We start from the raw sequence: 25689 nt of genomic DNA, 5'->3' as shown, positions 1-25689 counted from the left end.
TCCTTAACCATATGTCCGACACCATATAACTGTAGATAAAATGTGTTGAGTACATCATTAAATAAAACATTTCCTTCCTTCATCCTGCATGAAGGGCAGGATGTATTCCAGTGGTAAAGCGCTCGCATGATCGATCCCCATCAGTGGGCCCATTTGGGCTATTTCTCGCTCCAGCCAGTGTACCACTATGACTGTTACATCAAAGGCTGTGGTATGTGCTATCCGGTCTTTGGGATGGTGCATATAAAAGATTTCTCACTACTAAAAGAAAAATTGAGCGTGTTTTACCAAATGTTTGACATCCAATAGCCGATGTTTAATAAATCAAGGTGCTCTAGTGGTGTCATTAAACAGAACAAACTTTAACTCTTTTTTTTGTACAATACAGTGATTGGCTTAATACATGGACTACAGGGTGTATATGTGGGTTCAATGTTAGCTAATGTCATTAATTAATATAGAAAATTGTTGTCGCACCAAGTACACTACACTATATGATTACTTTTATATAGATGGGGTCTGGACGTAGCCCAGTGGTACAGTGCTCTCTTGATGGATGGTCAGTCTAGGGTCAATCCCCATCGGTGGCCTATTGGGCTATTTATTGTTCCAGCCAGTGCACCACGACTGGTATGTCATAGGCCATGGTACGTACTATCCTGTCTGTGGGATGGTGCATATAAAAGATCCCTTGCTGCTAATTGAAAAGAGTAGCTCATGAAGTGGGCTAACTTCATAGAAAGCTGTAACTGGAATGGTAGTCTTAGAGAGGAAACTCACTACATGTTTCATTAATAGCAAGGGATATTTTATATGCACCATCCCACAGACAGGATAGCACATACCACGGCCTTTGATGTACCAATCATGTGGCACTGGCTGGAATGAGAAATAGCCCAATGAGCCCACTGACGGGGATCGCTCCCAAACTGACTGTGCATCAAGCGAGCACTTTACTGCTGTGGTTGCAAAACAAGGCGTCGCATGCGACATTTACTACCCTCATTTCTGACGTCTGTTTTCGTCACAGTTGCTCAGACTCCAGTTCATATTTTCTTGGTTCTTGTCTGAATGTATAGCTCGGCTTCTATGGGTTAATTTCTTCAGGAAAACTTTTGAGTTTCCCACGAATACAGCGTCCATTACTGCTCATTGCCTTTGTTTTTAAAATATATTTTGTTCTGATTCATGAGCACACTAGACCCAGTGAGTTTACGCGATTGCGGAAAACGGACAGAATTCCGATTGTGAAACGGAATTTACATTTGGAAATGGAATTACGATTTTCTGCGAAGTTAAAAAAATTAATTTACTATTTTACTATTGCCACACGCTGTAAAACTGACGCTTGACTACTGGCAAACGCTAGACTGGATTATGCGCTTCATGGTAAACCAAATGGTCACAGTGGGAACCAATCAAATACTTCGCGAACGTTAGCAAAACGTCTGCTGGCTGAACTTGGGGCGGGTTTACTGTTTAGTCTGTTGCGCCTGCGCAGATGGGACATGTTTTTTTCCAGGAGTAAGTTTAGCCAGTAGTTTGTCGCTAATGCTTGTCTTGGAAGACAGCTTTTTATGCAACACATTAAACCGAATGACCATTTCGGGAACCACCAGTCAATATATGTTTGCAAACGTTTAGCAAAAAATGGCTGGCTGAATGTTGCAATGTTACTTCATTTCCGCTGTTTCATGCGCATTGTTCAATTTGCAGACGACGTTAGACTGTCAAAGAGATGATAAAATAAATGTTTACGTTTTGTGCACTTAATTGTTGGACAATCATGCTTTATGTAGTTATTATAATTGTAGCCTTTGCTCCTGATGTGATTTTTCGCTACTAATATGTAGGCCTACTTTGATTTAATGACAAATATCGATGCATGTCGATGCCAGTCAATTCTCGGACCCTTTAATTTGTCACAACTTGTGTTAGTTCAATTGTTAATTACATATTGTAGTCTGAAACGGAAATTAAATGGAATTTACAAAAACATGAAACGGAAAATAGCTTTTTTTTAAACGGAAAACCACTGAGTCATACTTGTTCTATTCTTGGGGCCAACAATTTCACCAAGTGGACTACATTGCACACTTCTGTGGTAACAGACTCCAAGCCATAGAGCACCCCCCCCCCCCCCCCCCCCCCCCCCCACAAAACCAATCAGGAAGTTAATTCAGTGAACAGGAGAACAGGATATTAGCTAACACGTTTGTAGTTTTCTACGAATACGATGTGAATGTAGTTCATTGATTATAACAGAAATGCAACCTTGTATTTTTTATCCCACTACCAGGGGCGAGACGTAGCCCAGTGGTAAAGTGCTTCCTTGATGCACGATCGGTTTGGGATCGATCCCTGTCAGTGGGTCCATTGGGCTGTTTCTCGTTCCAGCCAATGCACCACGACTGGTACATCAAAGGCTGTTGTATGTGATGTCCTGTCTATGGGATGGTGCACAAAAGATTCCTTGGTGCATGCTAATCAAAAAGAGTAGCCCACAAAGTTGCGACAGCGGGTTTCCTCCCTCAATATCTGTGTGGTTCTTAACCATATGTCCGACGTCATATAACTGTAAATAAAATGTGTTGAGTGTGTCGTTAAATAAAACATTTCCTTCCCACCCCACAGAAACGACAAGAGACAAAATGGCCGCATTTTAATCTAGATTGTCAGGTCTTCATCAAATGATGCCAGACGTAATTCATTTAGTGTCGGACAATGGTCAGACAAATTAGAAGTACGTATTACTCTGCCCTAACTCCTGGATGATGTATACGGGATGTTTCCATCTCCTGCTATCTCATACCTTGGTTCCACTGCAGGAAATTACAACCTGCAAGTTACAAGACCAATCGGGAAGTTAATTCACTGAACAGGAGGACAGGATATTAGCTAACACATTTGTAGTTTTCTACGAATACATATGATGTGATGTAGTTTATTGATTATAACAGAAATGCAACCTCGTTTTTTATCCCACTACCAGGGGCGAGATGTAGCCCAGTGGTAAAGTGCTCTCTTGATGTGTGATCGGTCTCGGATCGATCCCCGTCAGTAGACCCATTGGGCTGTTTCTCATTCCAGCCAGTGCACCACGACTAGTACATCAATGGCTGTAGTATGTGCTATCCTGTCTATGGGATGGTGCACATAAAAGATCCCTTGCTGCTAATTGAAAAGGATGTGGTATGTGCTATCCTGTATGTTAGACGGTGCATATAAAAGATCCCTTGCTATTAATCGGAAAGAGTTGTCCATGAAGTGGTGACAGCGGGTTTCCTCCCTCAATATCTGTATGGTCCTTAAACATATGTCTGACACCATATAACTGTAAATAAAATGTGTTGAGTACATCGTTAAATAAACCATTTCCTTCTTATCCCACTACCAGGGAACATTTTGTTCAGTATCTCGTCACGATTTGCTACGTAAGTTGCAGATAACGCTGAATCATTTTTAAACATTAAACAGGAGTTGCTAATCAATTCTCACTTGACTAGAAATATCACTACTCAAGAAGACAGAGTTGGAGGAAACTTAACAGACAGGGTCGAAACAAATTTATATTAAAGGGACATTCCTGAGTTTGCTGCATTGTAAGATGTTTCCGGCAAATAAAATATTTCTACGATTAAACTTACATATTAAATATATTTTATTGTTTAGAATATCAGTGTCTGTATATTCAATGTGTTTCTGGTCGTATTAATATTTGTAAGAAGCCCAAATTGGATTTTGTCTTCAAATAATTTCATACATACGAAAAAATTATATTTTAGGAAATAAAATGAAATTTAACCTAGTACAAATATTAGAATGATCGGAAACACGTTTAATATACAGCCGCTAATATATTATGCAGAAAAATATATTTGATATGAACTACAATCGTTAAAAAGTCTCTTAGTCGATAACATCTTAAAAATTGCAGCAAACTCTGGCATGTCCCTTTAAGATGTTGACAATGATAGGCAGAGGGTGATAAAAAAGAATAAGTTTGTTTTGTTTAATGACACCACTAGAGAACATTGATTTATTAATCATCGGCTTTTGGATGTCAAATATATGGTCATTTTTGACACAGTCATAGAGAGGAAACCGGCTACATTTTTCTATTAGCAGCAAGGGATCTTTTATATGCACGATCCCACAGACAGGATAGCACATACCACGGCCTTTGATATACCAGTCGTGCACTGGCTGAAACGAGAAATAGTCCAATGGGCCCACCAACGTGGATCGATCCTAGACCACATCAGGGCTTTACATCCTGCCCCACAGAGGGAGATAGATGAGAAAGCTGAATGAAAGTGTGAGCCGGTCTTGACGGGATTTGAACCACTGTCGTCATCTTGATTGTCCAGCAGCTTATCCACTGGATCACGGAGCTCACATTACAGCAATAATTAGATATATATATAAAATATCAGGTTACTACATTTTGTTATTGTGGTTATTTGGCGAGGTTTAGATAACGGTGAAATAGGTGAGCTTCAGTGAGCCTGTTATACTGTTATCGAACCGAGCCAAATAACTACGATATCAAAACGTAGTAACCTGATATTTTGTTTATCATGCAATCTCTTTCAAGTTATATTTTTGTAATGTGTTTCAGTCAAAAGCGGTATAGAAACTATTAGTTTTATCGTGTAGTAACTACTTCTGGAGGTCGGACAATAGCAAGTGCCCAAAGCATCTTGGGAATGGCATAGCCAGCCTAAAAGTTATGTGTTTCCAAATTTTAAATAACAAACTTTGATTATATTTCTCTTGTGTCACATTACAATTTTTGTACTTTTTTCTGTGAAAATAAACTCAAGTTTGACCTGAAGAAGATCTACATCACTGGCTGCTAGTGACTGTCACATCGGACGCTGTTCCCAATGTCTACATTCTTTGCAGGAAGCTACTTGCATTTTTGTTTAAAAATGGTTAATTAAAAATGTTTAATTAAAAATGCTGGCTAGTTCCGAATGGGAGCGAATAATGGAGAATTGAAAAATAAGAGGCAATTTGACTTTACAGGAAGTGTAAATGTTATATTTATTTATGCAGTTCAACAATTATTTGCTGTAAATGGATGTTTGAAAAATGAGAAAACGATCTACCTGAAAATTGAGAAAACATTCGTCATGCGCACAATTCATTTCCTAGTGACATGATAACACTTCCTAGTGATACGATAACACTTTGAATTATCAGGTAGGGGTTATCAGGTCAGTAGGAAGCATGGCTGCAGTTATCGATTATTAACGAACATTGGTCACCGTGACTCTACTGATGTGACGATTGATTATAAACATCTATAATCAAAGTGTTTCTCCACATTTAAATGTTGGAATTGACAGGGTTCATAGCAATCTTTAAATTCTTTAAAACTCTTTGAATTGTAATAAAAGTCTTTAAAGTCTTTAAATTCTCACAAATCATAGCCAAAGCTATGATGACAACTTCTACAGGAAGGAAATGGTTTATTTAACACGACACACTCAACACCTTTTATTTACGGTTATATGGCGTCGGAAACTTTTACAGATGCATGCATTTGATATTTTCCAGTTACAAGGTTTAACCTGTCATGATGCATGTAAAAAAAAAAAAAAATTGCCATGGACAAGAATGTAAACAAACTGATTTGCTATTTTTATCGCATTCTGTTGTCTTTGACTGCTGTGTAAAAGTCTTTGAAAATGGAACCAGTAGGTAAAAGTATTTGAAAGTCTTTCAATTTGTTTGGTTGTTAAGGCTATGAACCCTGATTGATGTAAACGTGTTGAGGTTGTGGTTGAGGTTGTGGTTATTTTTATGGGTTTGTAAAAAAAAAAAAAGATCTTAAATAGTTATTAAAGGTAAATTAGCAATTAGGGTCAGTCCAGGTGGTGAAGACAACAATGGGTGTATGGTGATTATAAGTCAATATTAATCGATCGTGTAATCAAAAATTGATCGATTGAACAATAAACTGCTCATCTCAAATTGTACAATGTATTGTGCTTTTTCCTCACAGCTCTACACTTTTTTTTCGTATATATAATTGAATAAGTTTTATTTTTAAGATAATCATGTTCATATACATATAACTAATACCTCTGTTTGACACTCAATTGCCAATGTGTGTTTTTGTACTGGGATGTTGTTCGTTCATTCATTCATTCATTCATTCATTCATTCATCCATATGCATCCATATTCATCCATATCCATCCATCCATCTATATTCATCCATCAATGTTGGGCCATCCTTCCATCTATCCATCCATCCATCTATATCCATCCATCAATGTCGGTCCATCCTTCCATCTATCTATCCATCCATCCATCTATATCCATCCATCAATGTCGGTCCATCCTTCCATCCATCCATCCATCCATCCATCTAAATCCATCCATCAATGTCGGTCCATCCTTCCATCCATCCATCCATCCATCCATCTATATCCATCCATCAATGTCGGTCCACTATCCACTTTTAACTTCTTTTTTTTCTTCTATTTTTTCTTTGTTATGGCTACTTTTCCTGTAAAACTTCTATAACAAAACAAAAATATTTATATTGACATATATGAATTATTATTGTAGCACTTTTAAGATTCTTTAAAAAAAAAAATTCTTACATTCCTGTAAAACATAATAAGCATACAAAACAAAACAAAGATATCCACACTGACATATATGACATAAGTAAATTGGCAAAATAAATATATATATTTTTATATGCTTATGGGTGTTAACTTTAAGCTGTAGTAAAAACTTAGTTTAACAGATCATTTTGAAATTTCCACACCCATGGACCAAATACCATAGAATGGCCACTATATGAATTATTATTATGGCACTATAATATTGGAGGTTTTTTTTGTTTTTGTTATGGCTACATTTAACATGTTTTATTGATTATTTTCAAAGCTATGAGAATCGAAACACCTGGCGCACGGTCAGGTGTGTAGTGTATGTATGACCGATTACAGGCGGGTTGCACACCGGTATTATAATTACTGTTGCAGTGACAGTTGCGTGATACAGATATATTTCACAGTCACACACGGAGCTCTTAAGTATAGATCTGTTTTCATAGTAACATGAGTTTTCTGTATAACCAAAGACATAACAAATGACGTTTATGGATGGATACTCTGTAGATTAACAAATACGAAGATTATGTTTAATGCAATACTGTTAACTTTCTTCACCAAGTTACAGTGTATGCCACAACAAACGGTACTTATGGATGTATATTCTATAGCTTACCAAAATGGAAGATAATGTTTAAAGTAATGAGTTACAATTTATGACAACAAATGGTTTCCATCAACTTTCATTCTGCAATAATGGATGTATAATGTATGACACCACAAACAAGACATTTTTTGTGACAATTTGCTGATAAAACAGGATGTGTAATATGGAAGGTATTTAATTTAAAAATATAGCTTTCTTCAATGAGTTATGCTTTATGACACAACAAATGGCACGTATGTTTTCATCAGCTTTCGTTCTGGAATTTAATGGATTTATAGTGTATGACATCACAAATGACATGTTTTAACTACAACTTTCCTAAGGAATATAGCTTTCTTATGGAGTTAGGTTTATGACACAACAAATGGCACGTACGTTTTCATCAACTTTAATTCTGGAATTTAATGGATCTATAGTGTATGACATCACAAATGACATGTTTTAACTACGACTTTCTTATAAAACTGGATGTATTCTGTGGAAGATACTTATTGTAAGAATAGCTTACTTATTGAGTTATAGTTTATGATACAACAAATGGCACGTATGTTTTTTTCATCAACTTTCATTCTGGAATGGTGGATGTATAATGTATGACACCACAAAAAACAACACAAGTTTTTAGCAACAATTTTCTTATAAAACGGGATGTGTGCTATATAGCATGGCAAATGGAAGATAAATTTATAGGAATAACTTTCCTTATTGAGCTATAGTTCATGACACAACAAATAGCACATCCATGTACACTGTATGCTTTTATCAACTTTCATTCTGGAGTTCTGGATGTGAAAAGTATGATGTCACAAATGATTTTTTTTTTTAGCTTAATTGTCTAATGAAACTGGATATATATATATATATATATTGTACAGCATGACAAATGGAAGATAAGAATAGCTTACTTATTGAGTTATAGTTTATGACAACAAATGACACGTGTTTTCATCAACTTTGATTCTGGAATAATGGATATATGTGTATATAGTATACGATCAACACAATGTTTTTAGCTACACTTTTCGTATAAAACTGGATGTCGTATGCCGTTAGAATGACAGACGGAAGATACAGTAATAGGAATAGCTTTCTTTATTGAGTTATAAAAATTAAAAAATTAAAAAATTGTTTTAAAACTTAGCTCAAAATCCCAACGTATCGTTTAAAAACTTTAAACTTCCTCCGTGTAATGAATTCATACTGGGGTGTCGTTAAACATCTATTCTATTCTATCCCGTGGAATGAATTCATACTGGGGTGTCGTTAAACATCTATTCTATTCTATCCCGTGGAATGAAATAACACAAGTGAAGTAACTTACTGAGTTATAGTACAAGCCATAACAAACAACACCTGACATTTTATCTACAACTTTTCTATAAATCTGGATGTACAGATAACAGGGGAAATAATTGTTTTAGGAATTCCTTATTGAGTTGTAGTTTATGACACAACAAATGGCATAACTTTGTTCTGTGCTACGTTTTTCAAGACCCGGTTGTATACACCATGTACCGTACATCTTTATAACTCGGATATATATTTCTAGTAATAACATTCCTCCAGAACAGTTTTAGTTCATGACACGAAACAATGAACATGTTTTTTTTTTTCAACCTTTCTTCTTAAGTAATGGATGTACTAATGATATCTTTTGCTCTGGGTGTATAATATGACACTACACATGGCGCATGTTTTTAATTAGATTGCCTTTGGAATGATGACAGACACATGGAAAATTATTAAATTGCCATTGGAATGATGGATGTTCAACATGACAAAAACCATCTGTTTTTATTAATGTTTCTTCTGGAGGTATATATATATACCTGTGTGGTGTGATCATTAAGTGGAATATGTGCTGCAGCAGTGTGTAGCTTCTGCTGTGGGTGTATAGTGCATGACACGACAAATGTTTGTTTCTTAACACTGACTTTCCTACAGGATTAGCAGAACAACATGGTGAACAACTTTGAAAAAGAAACACAAGGTAAATTGTTTTTAAAGAATGCTACTATTCTTGTAATGAAGGAAATGGTTTATTTAACAACTCACTCAACACATTTTATTTTACGGTTATATGGCGTCAGACATATGGTTAAGGACCACTCAGATATTGAGAGAGGAAATCCGCTGTCGCCACTTCATGGGCTACTCTTTTTCGATTAGCAGCAAGACATCTTTTATATGCACCATCCCACAGACGGGATAGTACATAGCCCAGCCTTTGATTTACCAATTGTGGAGCATTAGCTAGAATGAGAAATAGTACATACCACAGCCTTTGTTACACTAGGTGTGGAGCACTGGCTGGAACGAGAAATAGCCCGATGGGCGCACCGACAGGAATCGATCCTAGATCGATCGCACATCAAGCTAGTGCTTTACTACTGAGCTACGTCTCGTCTCATTCTTGTAATGAGGACGTAGTCCAGTGGTTAATCCCTCGCCTGATGCATGGTTCGTTTAGGATCGATCCCTGGTCGGTGGGCCCATTTGGCTATTTCTTCCTTTAGCCAGTGCACCACGACTGGTACAATATACCAACGGCTGTGGTATGTGCTATCCTGTATGTGGGATAATGTGTATAAAAGATCCTGGCTACTAATGAAAAATAATGTAGCGGGTTTCCTTTCTAAGACAATATGTCAAATATTACCAAATGTTTGACATCCAAAAGCTGATGATTGATAATCTGTGTTCTCTAGTGGTGTCGTTAAACAAAACAAACTAACTATTCTTGTAATGTGTACATGTATGTCTTTAATGTTTAGTATTAAATCTAATATTAGTCCCTTACCAGTTGAATCGGAGAGGACTATATAAGTTTCATCCCCATTCTGTCTGCCCTGCCCTGCCCTGCCTTGCCCTGCCCTGTCCTGCCCTGTCCTGCGCAGTCTGACACGCCTGCGATTAGCAACTAGTATTAACATTACAGAATTGATATCTATAGCATATGATTAAAAAAAAATCATTGTGCTCTAGTGGTATTGTTAAACAAAAGAAACAGACAAAATTTTATTCACAACTAGCGTAGTAATGTTTGTATTTCATACCAAGTTGTAATGTGGGATTGAATGTCTGTAGTGTTGAATGTGCTGCCTGTATGTTCCCAGTCAACTTGTGACAATATCAATTGATTTTTGATGCAGTCATTATTTCTTGTTGCTATCTGTGTGATCCTTTATTTCTTTCCATCAGTATATTTCAACTTATAATCAGTTTGCACCAACCGATCAACTTTTGATTAGACAATTGGCTAGGAGTATATGTAGATCAGAAGCATTTTAATTATAAGAAAGATGCACTTATTGTGTTCACCGAGATAAACCATACAATTTACTAATTTTTTTAATTTATTTAAAAAAAAATTGTTTTTTAAATCAGACTTTCTCTCCTTTGAATTCCATCTCATTTCTTCCTGATCTGGCAACTCCTCCTATCTTTCAACTTCTTTCGCTGTCCACGTCCACATCCCAGTCCTTGTCTCTCCAACCATGGTGGGTGCTTGTCTCTTGTGGCTGTGTGCCACACACCTGCAATTCCCCATCAGCGTTTAGTTGTGTGTTTAGTCTGACCTCTTCGGGGAATTTTCAGTAGTTACTTCTGGCAATATTAAGAGGCACTTGTGACCACCTACTATACACCCCTATTACTGGCGGTCATTAGTTAGTGCCGTGGGTCAGACCAGCTTTATTAGCGGCAGAGGACAATTTACTAATTTAAATTTTAATAACTGTTTATTATCGTTTTCTCTTTATGTTCCATACACATGAACAAAAAACCAAACCAATTGTGTCATTTAAACTGGAGAAACAATTACATTTCATTTCAACTTATTTTCATGCTTATATCCAATTAAGGTTCAAGCACACTATCCTGGGCACACACCTCAGCGATCTGGGCTATCTGTCCAGGGGCCTAATTCACTAAACTCTCACAACTTTGTGATCTCGCAGTGCAATGCTAAAATATGCTTTGTTTTCTAGCAGAGCCTAAGAGAGCTTTGTGAATTAGGCCCCAGGAAAGTGAGTTAGTTGTTAATTGTTAGTGGTTAGTGAGAGAGAAGAGAGTGTAGTGGCCTTACATCTACACATTGAGCCCTTAAAACTCGCTCTGGGTGGGAGCCGGCACCAGGCTGCGAACCCAGTACCTACCAGTCTTGTGATGATTGATTATAAGCATCTTTAATCAATTGTGTGGGAAAATGTTAACTGTAATTGTTCCACCGGTCTTGGTGGTGTTGTGGTTAAGCCATCAGAGTCCTTATGCTTCCTTCCATCATCACATCGGTAGAGCTAAACAGATCAATTATCGATTATAATCTATCAGTGGGTACATCAATGGATACTAAATACTTCCTTCCATCATCACATCGGTAGAGCTAAACAGATCAATTATCGATTATAATCTATCAGTGGGTACATAAATGGATACTAAATACTTCCTTACTTTGTTCCTTCCCAACTGCCAATGTTTTATGTGTGCTGGGGTGTTGTTAAACTTTGATTGATTGATTCACTCAATGTGGTGTGGCCCCACATCCAAAACTATAGGGATATTCACTTAAAGAATATTTGATATTGTTAAAACTGAAAATTATATTCACGTTTCTTTTGGTGTCCCATTATAAAATCTCACTTGAGGCAGATTGTACAGATTGTGTCAGTATAATATATGTATGCCCTAGGAGAAATAAGACTTTATTTCATTTTATTTTACTTTTGTGCTTATTGATATGAGAGAGAGAGAGAGAGAGAGAGAGAGAGAGAGAGAGAGAGAGAGAGAGAGAGAGAGAGAGAGAGAGAGAGAGAGAGAGAGAGAGAGAGAGAGAGAGAGAGAGATGTGTGCTGAGGGGGTGTTGAGAGAGAGACAGAGAGACAGACAGACAGACAGACAGACAGACAGACAGACAGACAGACAGACAGACAGACAGACAGACAGACAGACAGACAGACAGACAGACAGACAGACAGACAGACAGGGAGAGAGAGAGAGAGAATATGAGAAAGAGAGAATGAGAGAAAGACAGACACGCAGACATACAGGGAGGGTGAGAGAGAATGAGAGACAGAGAGAGAGACACACACACACAGACAGACAGACAGACAGACAGAGAGAATGAGAGAGACAGACATACAGGGAGGGAGGGAGAGAGTGAGAATGAGGGGGAGGGAGAGAGATGGAGAGAGGGAGAGAAAGATTAGACAGACAAACAGATGTCAGTATATTTTTTGGTATCCCTCTATATTCTATTCTTTTTCTTTGAGAACCTGGCAGCAGCTACTGCAGGCTCTAATCTTGCTGGCGAAATTAGCATTTTTTCCGTTGAAAGTCGGCTCAAGTCGCAGTTATTACCAGTAGTTCGTTTGTTTGTGCATTTCATTCGTTCGTTCGTTCGTTCGTTCGTTCGTTCGTTCATTCTCCATTATAATAAAATCTCGGTGACGATATCGAACATCACTGTTTAAGGGGAGCTATTGCTCATGCTCCCCAATACTCCAATGAGACTAATTCAAGAAGAGGCGGGATGTAGCCCATGGGTCTGTGATGCGTAAGTTAAATAATTTTTAGTCGAAAAAGATGTTAAAATTTGCTTAAAACCTGGTTTTGGAGGATATGTAAGAAATAGAATAATATACTTGTGTCCGTTAGATACCATTTATTTCACAACTCGCTTATTAGATACATTTTAAAGCAGCTCATTGTTAGATAAATGGTATGTAACGGCCATGTAATTATTCTCTATATACAGAAATGTATTTCAAGTTATTATAATGTAATTACAGCTTAATTGGTTTTGAGGTGAAATGTTTTGAGGTTAGCGTGTCTGTATCCTCGAAGAATCGTGGAACGTCCTATTAACAGGAAAATGGCTACAAAGCACATGCATTGTAATTGCATGATCAATTTGATTATTTTATCTATTACCATATTCAATTAACTACAAATATCAATTAATAAAATGTTTATAACCTTACAAGTGTATTCCGTCGATAGATAAAACACATGCCACAGTTGCATGTATACATTCCAAGGCCTGGATCGAAAGCGTCCTATATAGGTAAGATGGGCTTCCATAATTCGTTTTTGTTGAAAGAATACATATGTCACCCAAAGATGAAAGCAGATGTTACAGCGACAGGATTCTTTCACTGTTGACAAGTGATGATTATTTAGATGCAGGTAGGTATTAATATAGAATATGATTTTAATGAAAATGAAAACATGCATGCGGCAAGCTTGCAAAATTACTGACTACCTTACGCGAGCTAAATGTTAGCTTGCAAATAGCTTGCATTGCTTGTACTACCTTGTAACAACCTTGTAACTACCTTGCGACAACCTAGCCACAAGCATGCATTTTTGTTTGGGGATACTATACTATTTGAAATAACAATCGTGTATAATGCATTTTGTATAAAAATAACTTTTTACCTGTTTTTCCTCTTTTTGTTTTCTTTATCGGTAGCAAGTACTTCCTGGTTCAGAATTATTGTGTTGTCAAAGTTCACGCGCACGCAGATTCGTAATAAACAAGCCATACTTAAAATAGGACACTTTTTGACTTAGGACGTCTTTTGATCTTTAGCGATACTTAATTTGAGCTTACTTATTTTGGACTCGCCCTAATTCACTAAACTCTTGCAACTTTGCGATATCGCAATGCAATGCTAAAAAACTTCCAAAGAGGATGCTTTGTTGTTTAACAGAGCCTAAGAGACCTTTGTGAAGTAGGCCCCTGCTTACTAAGCTAAGTTAGGGGAGCAATTAATCGCTCCCCACAGTTGTTTTCTATGTCAAGGTCTGTGATAATAGTCCGAGAGCTAGGTGGATTTTATTTACCCACCCTCTAAGTCTTTGTTAATTAACCTGTATTAAGCAGCCACTAGTTGTAAAGAGACTATATTTTACTACTTTCTCAAGTTTTTGCTTAACACAGGTTTAATTGTACAGTGAAACCCCCCTAAACCGGACACAGAGGTATCCTGTTTAGAGAGGTTCTCTTTTGTACTGATACATGTATTTAAAAGGGGACCTTGAAAAATGTCCGGTATTGAGAGAACTTCGGTTTAAAGAGTGTCCGGTATTGAGAGAACTTCGGTTTAAAGAGTGTCCGGTTTTGAGAGAACTTCAGTTTAAAGAGTGTCCGGTATTGAGAGAACTTCGGTTTAAAGAGTGTCCAGTATTGAGAGAACTTCGGTTTAAAGAGTGTCCGGTATTGAGAGAACTTCGGTTTAAAGAGTGTCCGGTTTTGAGAGAACTTCGGTTTAAAGAGAGTTTCCTTTTTTAGAGTGTCCGGTTTTGAGAGAACTTCGGTTTAAAGAGTGTCCGGTTTTGAGAGAACTTCGGTTTAAAGAGTGTCCGGTTTTGAGAGAACTTCGGTTTAACGAGTGTCCGGTTTTGAGAGAACTTCGGTTTAAAGAGTGTCCGGTTTTGAGAGAACTTTGGCTTAAAGAGTGTCCGGTTTTGAGAGAACTTCGGTTTAAAGAGTGTCCGGTTTTGAGAGAACTTCGGTTTAAAGAGTGTCCGGTTTTGAGAGAACTTCGGTTTAAAGAGTGTCCGGTTTTGAGAGAACTTCGGTTTAAAGAGTGTCCGGTTTTGAGAGAACTTCGGTTTAAAGAGTGTCCGGTATGGAGAGAACTTCGGTTTAAAGAGTGTCCGGTATTGAGAGAACTTCGGTTTAAAGAGTGTCTGGTTTTGAGAGAACTTCGGTTTCCGGGATTGAGAGAACTTTGGTTTGAAGAGTGTCCGGTTTTGAGAGGTTTCACTGTATCACTTTTTATAAAAAATCAGCTGAAATATAAACTGTAAGGGGTTATCCATGAAGTATATATATACACAAAATCTGAAATTAAAACCCCCCAACTTTCTTCATATGTACACCTTTTGTACATTTGATCACTAGCCTCCACATTAAAGAAAGAAAGAAAGAAATGTTTTATTTAACAACACATTCAACACATTTTATTTACGGTTATATGGCGTCAGACATATGACTAAGGACCACACAGATTTTGAGAGGAAACCCGCTGTCGCCACTACAAGGGCTACTCTTTCCGATTAGCAGCAAGGGATCTTTTATTTGCGCTTCCCACAGGCAGGATAGCACAAACCATGGCCTTTGTTGAACCAGTTATGGATCACTGGTCGGTGCAAGTGGTTTACACCTACCCACTGAGCCTTGCGGAGCACTCACTCAGGGTTTGGAGTCGGTATCTGGATTAAAAATCCCATGCCTCGACTGGGATCTGAACCCAGTACCTACCAGCCTATAGACCGATGACCTAAGCACGACGCCACCAAGGCCGGTCCTCCCCATTAAAGACATATACGTCTGTCTTTCATGCTAAAAAGTAAATCGGATACAATTACGATCTTCGATTGCATACATTTTACACCAATTAAAAATAATTAAATTGGCATAAGTACTCCAGGTTATCTCCCATTTGTTACTAGCATCGATTTCCGTTAGTGGGCCCATTGAGCTATTTCTCGTTCCAGCCAGTGCTCCACAACTGGTGTAACAAAGGTTGTGGTATGTACTATCCTGTCTGTGGGATGGTGCATATGAAAGATCCCTTGCTGCTAATCGAAAAGAGTAGCCCATGAAGTGGTGACAGCGGGTTTCCTCTCTCAATATCTGTGTGATCCGTAACCATATGTCCGACGCCATATAAATAAAATGTGTTTCCTCTCTCAATATGTGTATGGCCCTTAACTATATGTCCGACGCCAAATAACCGTAAATAAAATGTGTTGAGTGCGTCGTTAAATAAAACATTTCCTTCCTTCCCGTTTGTTACATATCCCGTTTGTTACACATCCCGTTTGTTACACATCCCGTTTGTTACACATCCCGTTTGTTACACATCCCGTTTGTTACACATCCCGTTTGTTACACATCCCGTTTGTTACACATCCCGTTTGTTACACATCCCGTTTGTTACACATCCCGTTTGTTACACATCCCGTTTGTTACACATCCCGTTTGTTACACATCCCGTTTGTTACACATCCCGTTTGTTACACATCCCGTTTGTTACACATCCCGTTTGTTACACATCCCGTTTGTTACACACCTGCATATTCCCAGTTCGTACACAGTCAGCTTAGGGACTGATTAAATAAATCCCTCTAACGTTAGTGGAACAGTCTAGTCCCATTCAACTGTTCAATTCAATTCAACTTTATTCCATCAAACCAATCACACTGGCACATAACACATGTATGCATTTGTAAATTTATATGCATACTGTAAATCGGGGAAAATAAACGTGTGTTTAAACTAAAAATTCCAAGCGCATGTGAAACGTAATAAGCCAGTACTCACGAATCGGAAATGAAACACTTAATAATGTGAAAATAACACGGACAAGCTAACATAGTTGTCAAGGTTTTTTTTGTTGTCTTCTACTATTAATTTATGACTAGAACTTCAATCAGTGGCGACTTAGTGAATATATGTTCTGTTATTGTGTCTTAATTGTGTCTTAATTGTGAATACAAGGTGAGTCTATTATTGCATACTAGGAAGAAGGTATATGAATAGCAGTTCACTGAACCATGACCTATGTTGTTATACAGTGTGTAAGAAATGGGACGTGTAAGACTTGGGAAGATACTGTACTCCATCATTGACCCCCCCCCCCCTTCCCCGTACACTCCTTCATACATTCTTTGTAATGATTGTTTGAAAAGAAATTGTCATTATGTTCATGCTGTTCCAAATGTGGAATATTTACATGAAATAAATTATCTGATCTTATTTTATCTTAATGTCCGAACCCTCCCCCACCCCCTGGGTCTAGGATCATTCAACAGTGACAGGCAGGACGTACATGTAGCCTAGTGGTAAAGTGCACGACTGATGTGCGGTCAGTTTGGGATCGATCCCCGCCGGTGTGCCCACTGAGCTATTTCTTGAGCCAGCCAGTGTACCATGACTATGTCAAGATTAACAAATGTTTGACATCCAATAACTGATGATTAATAAATCAATGTGCTCTAGTGGTGTCATTAAACAAATATTTGACATCCAATAGCTGATGATTAATAAATCAATGTGCTCTAGTGGTGTCATTAAACAAATATTTGACATCCAATAGCTGATGATTAATAAATCAATGTGCTCTAGTGATGTCATTAAACAAATATTTGACATCCAATAGCTGATGATTAATAAATCAATGTGCTCTAGTGGTGTCATTAAACAAATATTTGACATCCAATAGCTGATGATTAATAAATCAATGTGCTCTAGTGGTCATTAAACAAATATTTGTCTGATGATTAATAAATCAATGTGCTCTAGTGGTGTCATTAAACAAATATTTGACATCCAATAGCTGATGATTAATAAATCAATGTGCTCTAGTGGTGTCGTTAAACAAATATTTGACATCCAATAGCTGATGATTAATAAATCAATGTGCTCTAGTGGTGTCGTTAAACAAATATTTGACATCCAATAGCTGATGATTAATAAATCAATGTGCTCTAGTGGTGTCATTAAACAAAACAAACAAACATATGGAATATCTTATCTTATTTTATCTTAATGTCCGAATCCCCTAGCCCCTCTGGGCATACTTACTTTACGGATGGCTACCAAAAGAAATAAACTAAAGCTTTGATAATTGTACCACAGCCATTTAACAGTGCAGCCATGAAGTCCACACATTTAACCTTCCTTTGTAGAGAACTCCGTCTAATGGCCTTTGTGCGGCACTGAGCCGTATTAACGCAGTGGTAAATTATTAGCCATATAATAATTACCCTCGTCGCACAATGCACTCCATGTATGCAGAGTCGGCTTTGTCTACGGCCGACTGTTTACCTTTCTTAATTCACACAGGCACACACTGGAAGTAACTGTTACTGCAGCATAGTGGAAATTCCTGTTGCTGCAAAACTCGTAGTGAAAAACCAATATAAGCTGTCATGCTCGGTTGTGTCTGGATATCATATTGAAGTATTTCTGTCACAATTTCTGTCTCTGGATGTAAAAAGAGAAGCAATATATATATTCTGTCATGCAAGGTCTATGACTAGAAATCATATTGAAGTATTTCTGTCACACAGTGTCTGTCTCTGGATGTAAAAAGAGAAGCAATATATATATATGCTGTCGTGCAAGGTCTATGACTAGAAATCAGCAGTGTTTATGTCACACAAGTTCTGTCTCTGGATATAAAAGTAAAAACAATATATGATGTTGTGCAAGCTCTGTGTCTGGAAATTATATTGAAAGCAGTATTTTTGTGATGTCTCTGGATATAATAGTAAAAACAATATATGATGTCGTGTAAGCTATGTGTCTGGAAATTACATGTGTATTGAAAGCAGTATTTTTGTGACACAAGTTGTGTCTCTGGATGTTATAGTAAAAGCAGTATATGCTGGTGTGCAGGCTTCGTGACTGAAAATCAGGAAGCAGTATTTTTGTCAAACATGATATTGCTCTGGATGAAAAAGTAAAAACGTGTGCAGTCATGCAAGGTCTGTGATTTAAAATCATATTGAAAGTAGTATTTTTGTCACACAAGTTCTGTCTTCGGTTGTCACAAGCAATATATATACTGTTGTGCAAGGTCTGTGAAATCCTACAAATCATACTGAAAGCAGTGGTTTTTGACAAAAGTTCTGTCTTCGGTTGTCACAAGCAATATATATACTGTCGTGCAAGGTCTGTGAAGTCCTACAAATCATATTGAAAGCAGTGTTTTTTGACAAAAGTTCTGTCTTCGGTTGTCACAAGCAATATATATACTGTCGTGCAAGGTCTGTGAAATCCTACAAATCATATTGAAAGCAGTGGTTTTTGACACAAGTTCTGTCTCTGAATATAAAAGGAAAAGCTATATATATGCAAGGACCATTTCTAGACTAGGAAATCATATTGAAAGCAGTGTTTTTGTGACACCAGATAGATCTCTCTCTTTGGATGTCAATAGCAAAAAAACACAACCAAAAACCAAAAAAATTACCATAGTTTGACACCCAATAGCTGATGTATTTTTCATGCTGGAGTGTGGTTAAACATTCATTCATTCAGTCAATCATAGTAAAAGCAATATTTGTTGTCGTGCAAGGTGTGTAACAAGAAATCACATTGAAAACAATATCTTTGTGACACAAGTTCTGTCTCTGGAATTAAAAGGAAGAACAATATATATGCAAGGAATGTTTCTATAGACTAGGAAATCATATTGAAAGCAGTGTTTAAGTTCTACATGTATCTCCGGATGTCGTAGTAAAAACAGTATATGCTATCGTACAAGGTTGTCCCTAGAAATGATATTGAAAGCAGTATTTAAGTTCTGTCTCTGGATGTCATAGTATCCGGTAAAAGCAATATATGCTATCGTGTACGGTTGTCTCTAGAAATCGTATTGAAAGCAGTATTTAGAATTTATGTCACACAAAATCTGTTGCTGGATGTCATACTAGAAAGCAATATGCTGTCCCAAGTATGTGATTTGTTGGTGATGACAAGATGTGTAAAAACACTGTTTCATTATTTGTGAAGAGGCTGGAAGGCTGGATGGTTGAGTTAACATGCTCCGTGTTTGTTTTCATTAAAACTCAGAGCAGATCGGCTGCTAGGTGAGGGCTGTCGCTTGGAAATCGGTGTGAGTGGAATGCAAGTGATCTGTTGCTCGTTAGTATTCACGATGTTCTGATGGAAAGTGTTTCTTTGTGAAAAAGGTAATTACGTGAATTGGTTTTTCCTTGCATACAATTTAGGAATTGTGATTTTGGAAACCTATGTAATTTAGATTTAGATTCAGATACAGGTGGAATTTAACTATATATTTTACTTTATGACTTCCTGAGGGAATTAAACTGCTAAAAGGTAATAGCACAACTATTTCCGTTGAAATTAAGTTTGGGGATTGCAGGATTTATAGAATTTTTTATAAAATCCACTTGCCATGGAAGGAAGGAAGGAAATGTTTTATTTAACGATGCACTCAACACATTTTATTTACGGTTATATGGCGTCGGACATATGGTTAAGGACCACACAGAGGAAACCTGTTGTCGCCACTTCATGGGCTACTCTTTTCTATTAGCAGCAAGGGATCTTTTATATGCACCATCCCATAGACAGGATAGCACATCCACGGCCTTTGATGTACCAGTCGTGGTGCACTGGCTGGAGCGAAAAATAGCCCACTGACGGGGATCGATCCCAAACCGACCGTGCATCAAGAGAGCGCTTTTACCACCAGGCTACATCTCACCCCCCCCCCCACTAGCCATGGGATTAGTGATTTTTTTTTTTTTACTAGCCACAATTAAAAATTCACTAGCCTTTCTTTAAGTTAATACAATTTTACTAAATAATAGTACTAATCAGATAATTATTTCACCTAAAGAGGGAGATAGAGCTTAAAAATGTTAACATTTGGGGATTGGCAGGGTGTTCATATTTACAAAATAGACGTAACTGCAACATTTGACCCAAAATATTTCACTAGCTGTCGGGCATGGCAATAGTAGTTATTTACTAGCCCAACATTGAATATCACTAGCCATGGGAGAGAGGCTACCATAATCAATATATGATACCTAAATACATAAAGTACAAAGATAAGTATCATACATTGACTTAAGTACATTTATGAATATAGAGCCTGGGGATTGTGATTTGGGAAACCTGTTTGAGTTAGATACAGACATGCATGTAGTTGGAATAGTCACATTTTAGTTGAACGTAACATATACAATGTACAAACATTCATATTGTAAACATAACATGTACAAACATGTATGTTGTGAACATAAAATATAAAAATGTATATTGTGAACGTAACATATACAAACATGTATATTGTGAACATAACATGTACAAACATATATATTGTGAACATAACATGTACAAACATGTATATTGTGAACATAACATACAAACATGTATATTGTGAACATAACATACAAACATGTATATTGTGAACATAACATGTACAAACATGTATATTGTGAACATAACATACAAACATGTATATTGTGAGGGAAACTCATAAAACATACATGTAATTGAACAAACATGTATATTGTGAACATAACATGTACAAATATGTATATTGTGAACATAACATGTATATTGTGAGGGAAACTCATAAAACATACATGTAATTGAACAAACATGTATATTGTGAACATAACATGTACAAATATGTATATTGTGAACATAACATACAAACATGTATATTGTGAACATAACATGTACAAACATGTATATTGTGAACATAACATGTACAAACATGTATATTGTGAACATAACATACAAACATGTATATTGTGAACATAACATGTACAAACATGTATATTGTGAACATAACATACAAACATGTATATTGTGAGGGAAACTCATAAAACATACATGTAATTGAACAAACATGTATATTGTGAACATAACATGTACAAATATGTATATTGTGAACATAACATGTATATTGTGAGGGAAACTCATAAAACATACATGTAATTGAACAAACATGTATATTGTGAACATAACATGTACAAATATGTATATTGTGAACATAACATACAAACATGTATATTGTGAACATAACATGTACAAATATGTATATTGTGAACATAACATACAAACATGTATATTGTGAACATAACATGTATATTGTGAGGGAAACTCATAAAACATACATGTAATTGAACAAACATGTATATTGTGAACATAACATGTACAAATATGTATATTGTGAACATAACATACAAACATGTATATTGTGAACATAACATACAAACATGTATATTGTGAGGGAAACTCATAAAACATACATGTAATTGAACAAACATGTATATTGTGAACATAACATGTACAAATATGTATATTGTGAACATAACATACAAACATGTATATTGTGAACATAACATGTATATTGTGAGGGAAACTCATAAAACATACATGTAATTGAACAAACATGTATATTGTGAACATAACATGTACAAACATGTATATTGTGAACATAACATACAAACATGTATATTGTGAGGGAAACTCATAAAACATACATGTAATTGAACAAACATGTATATTGTGAACATAACATGTACAAATATGTATATTGTGAACATAACATACAAACATGTATATTGTGAACATAACATGTATATTGTGAGGGAAACTCATAAAACATACATGTAATTGAACAAACATGTATATTGTGAACATAACATGTACAAACATGTATATTGTGAACATAACATACAAACATGTATATTGTGAACATAACATGTACAAACATGTATATTGTGAACATAACATACAAACATGTATATTGTGAGGGAAACTCATAAAACATACATGTAATTGAACAAACATGTATATTGTGAACATAACATGTACAAATCTATATGGTGAGGGAAACTCATAAAACATACATGTAATTGAAAATTTTTTTCCCTTGAATACAGTTTGGGGATTGTGATTTTGGAAACCTGTTTGATTTAGATACATATATATTTAGTGATATTTCATCTCAATGTGACATATTTATAGGATATAAACAAGCTTCCTTTTCATATCATGTTTATGTCCCAAGTGAAATAATTTTCTGTTGTCATGAGCTTTAGTGAGTGTCAGTGAAAATTATTTCATGATGGACATAAACATGATATGAAATGGTAGCGAGTTCAATATCCTTTTTATTACCCAAAATTTATCTTAATTAATATAACTCAGCTCATTTGGTTGACGTTCCTGTGAGGTTGTCATGCACCAATAGGAAGGAAATGTTTTATTTAACGACGCACTCAACACATTTTATTTACGGTTATATGGCATCAGACATATGGTTAAGGACTACACACATATTGAGAGAGAAAACCCGCCATCGCCACTTCATGGGCTACTCTTTTCGGTTAGCAGCAAGGGATCTTTTATATGCACCATCACATAGACAGGATGGCACATACCACGGCCTTTGATGTACAAGTTGTGGTGCACTGGCTGGAGCGAGAAATAGCCCAATGGGCCCACCGACGAGGATCGATCCCAAACCGACCGCGCATTAAGCGAGTGCTCTACCACTGGTCTACGTCCCGTCCCTACACCAACAGATGACCTCATCATGCGACGTTGAAGTCTTACTTCCCCCACTTGGCGTTCTATAGTGGAACATATCACTTTGATATGTACCAAGATATTTTTAATCATTTAAGTAATAAATAGATTTATCCCATAACCTTATATTATCCATGATATCCATGTCATAAACCCATGTGATAATTTAGTGTATTAACCAGGTTAATTTGCAAATTTGCAATTTCTCTAGGTAATGTGTTGCTGTGGGTGGGTCATTTGCCTACAAGCCAACAAGACCTGTATACCTGAGTGTAACGTTTTCAAAGATTTAGTTAAAATGTGTGATGTCAAACTAATATGTGCTAATTGTGCATATTACCGATGGCAGTGACTTTAGTACTGTGATTTGCTAAACATTTAATTAAAATGTTATTTTAGAAGTGTTATAGGATAAATAGAATTCGCTACTTACAAGTGTTTTTTAATATGTAAAATATCAACCTCGTCTAGTTAATCGGTATTTGTCTTGGCAGAGCCTCGACAAATACCGATTAACATAGACTTGGTTGATATTTTCCATATTAAAAAATACTAGTGATGAATTGTGAGGGAAACTGGTGAAATGTAATCATACAAATATTTGCCTTGCATACAGCTTAGAAATTCTGCTTTTGAAACTGTTTGATTAAGATACAGCTGGAAAATAATGCACAATATTTCAATTCATCATGACATTGTGAGGGACACAGGCAAAATGTAATTTCACAAATATTTGCCTTGAATACAGCTTAGAAATTCTGCTTTTGAAACTCTGTTTGATTTAGATACAGCTGGAAAATAATGCACAATATTTCAATTCATCATGACATTGTGAGGGACACAGGCAAAATGTAATTTCACAAATATTTGCCTTGAATACAGCTTAGAAATTCTGCTTTTGAAACTCTGTTTGATTTAGATACAGCTGGAAAATAATGCACAATATTTCAATTCATCATGACATTGTGAGGGACACAGGCAAAATGTAATTTCACAAATATTTGCCTTGGTTTCCCTGGGCACAAAATTGTGGACTGGTGGAAGAGACTCGGGGAGTGCTAATGGTCCACTAGTTAGGGGGCGCAATACTTGCCTTGCCCCGTGCGCTGGCAACCCACACTATACCACTGGTCATGGGCGCACATGTCAACTTTTTTCGGCTCATCCGTCCAGGACAGGAAAAGGTTATGGGTGGGTGGGAGTGGGGGTCACCTGTGCTAACATGTTCAAGGCAGCACAAACAGCCTGACCAGGGTCAGTAGTGGGTGAGGGTTGGTTTTGATGCTATTGAATTAGCAAATATCCCATAGGAGTAAAAGCAAAATAGAAAATGTTGAGTAATTTCTTGAAGGTAGAGTTTTGATGCATAATTTAAAATGGTTCATCAAAATTGAAAATGGAGCTAATTGGTTGATTTGACTTAGTTGGTCATGTAATTACACAAACATTTCCTTTAGATACAATAATATTGTTTGGAAACCATGGCGACAGGATTACAATTGGAATACTTATGACGTTGCATTTCTGCATGACTTAATTGCTGAGGAAAAAGTGTTACTTTGTAAAATGTAATTTAAAAAATATTTCTTTTAGCTAGCCTGTAAATTGTTTGGAATCATGTTTGATTTAGTTCAAATATTTACTTCAAAATGACTTGCTGAGGAAAACTGCTACCTTGTAAAATGTAAACATTTTAAGCAAATACGGTGAAACTCTGCTATTGCGACCATTGGCAGGACTTATTAAGACTGGTCTTAATAGTGGGGTGGTTCTTATACCGAATTACGAATATTCAGAATGATGATTGTTGGTAAATATTGATTGTGTATTTTACATCCCACCCTCTATCCCGAATGTGAACAATTTCTCAACTGATAAAATAAAAACGTGATGACGATGTATTGGCATTTGCATTGAACAGCAAGAACCGGCCTCAGGTGGCGTGGTGGTTAGGCCATCGGTCTACAGGCTGGTAAGTACTGGGTTCGGATCCCAGTCGAGGCATGGGATTTTTAATCCAGATACCAACTCCAAACCCTGAGTGAGTGCTCCGCGAGGCTCAATGGGTAGGTGTAAACCACTTGCACCGACCAGTAATCCATAACTGGTTCAACAAAGGCCATGGTTTGTGCTATCCTGCCTGTGGGAAGCGCAAATAAAAGATCCCTTGCTGCTAATCGGAAAGAGTAGCCCATGTAGTGGCGACAGCGGGTTTCCTCTCCAAATCTGTGTGGTCCGTAACCATATGTCTGACGCCATATAACCGTAAATAAAATGTGTTGAGTGCGTCGTTAAATAAAACATTTTTTTTTTTTTTTTTGAACAGCAAGAATAATCAAGTGTGAGCAT

General features: G+C 36.7%; 1 protein-coding gene across 2 annotated transcripts in view; it reads left to right on the top strand.

The window, feature by feature from the left end:
• Window positions 1-8954: 8954 nt before the first annotated feature.
• The window catches only part of LOC121387684 (rab effector MyRIP-like), a 69329-nt gene continuing 52594 nt past the window's right edge, over window positions 8955-25689 (top strand). For both annotated transcript variants that reach the window (XM_041518874.1, XM_041518873.1), the window contains exon 1: window positions 8955-9234. In XM_041518874.1, the coding sequence (XP_041374808.1) occupies window positions 9204-9234 (31 nt within the window). In that variant the 5' untranslated portion in view covers window positions 8955-9203. The remainder of the gene's footprint in view (window positions 9235-25689) is intronic.

This window comes from Gigantopelta aegis, chromosome 13 (assembly GCF_016097555.1).
Source record: "Gigantopelta aegis isolate Gae_Host chromosome 13, Gae_host_genome, whole genome shotgun sequence".
In the NCBI taxonomy this organism is placed as follows: Eukaryota; Metazoa; Mollusca; class Gastropoda; order Neomphalida; family Peltospiridae; genus Gigantopelta; species Gigantopelta aegis.
Note: the sequence above shows the minus strand (reverse complement) of the source record. Positions and strands in the feature narration are given on the sequence as shown.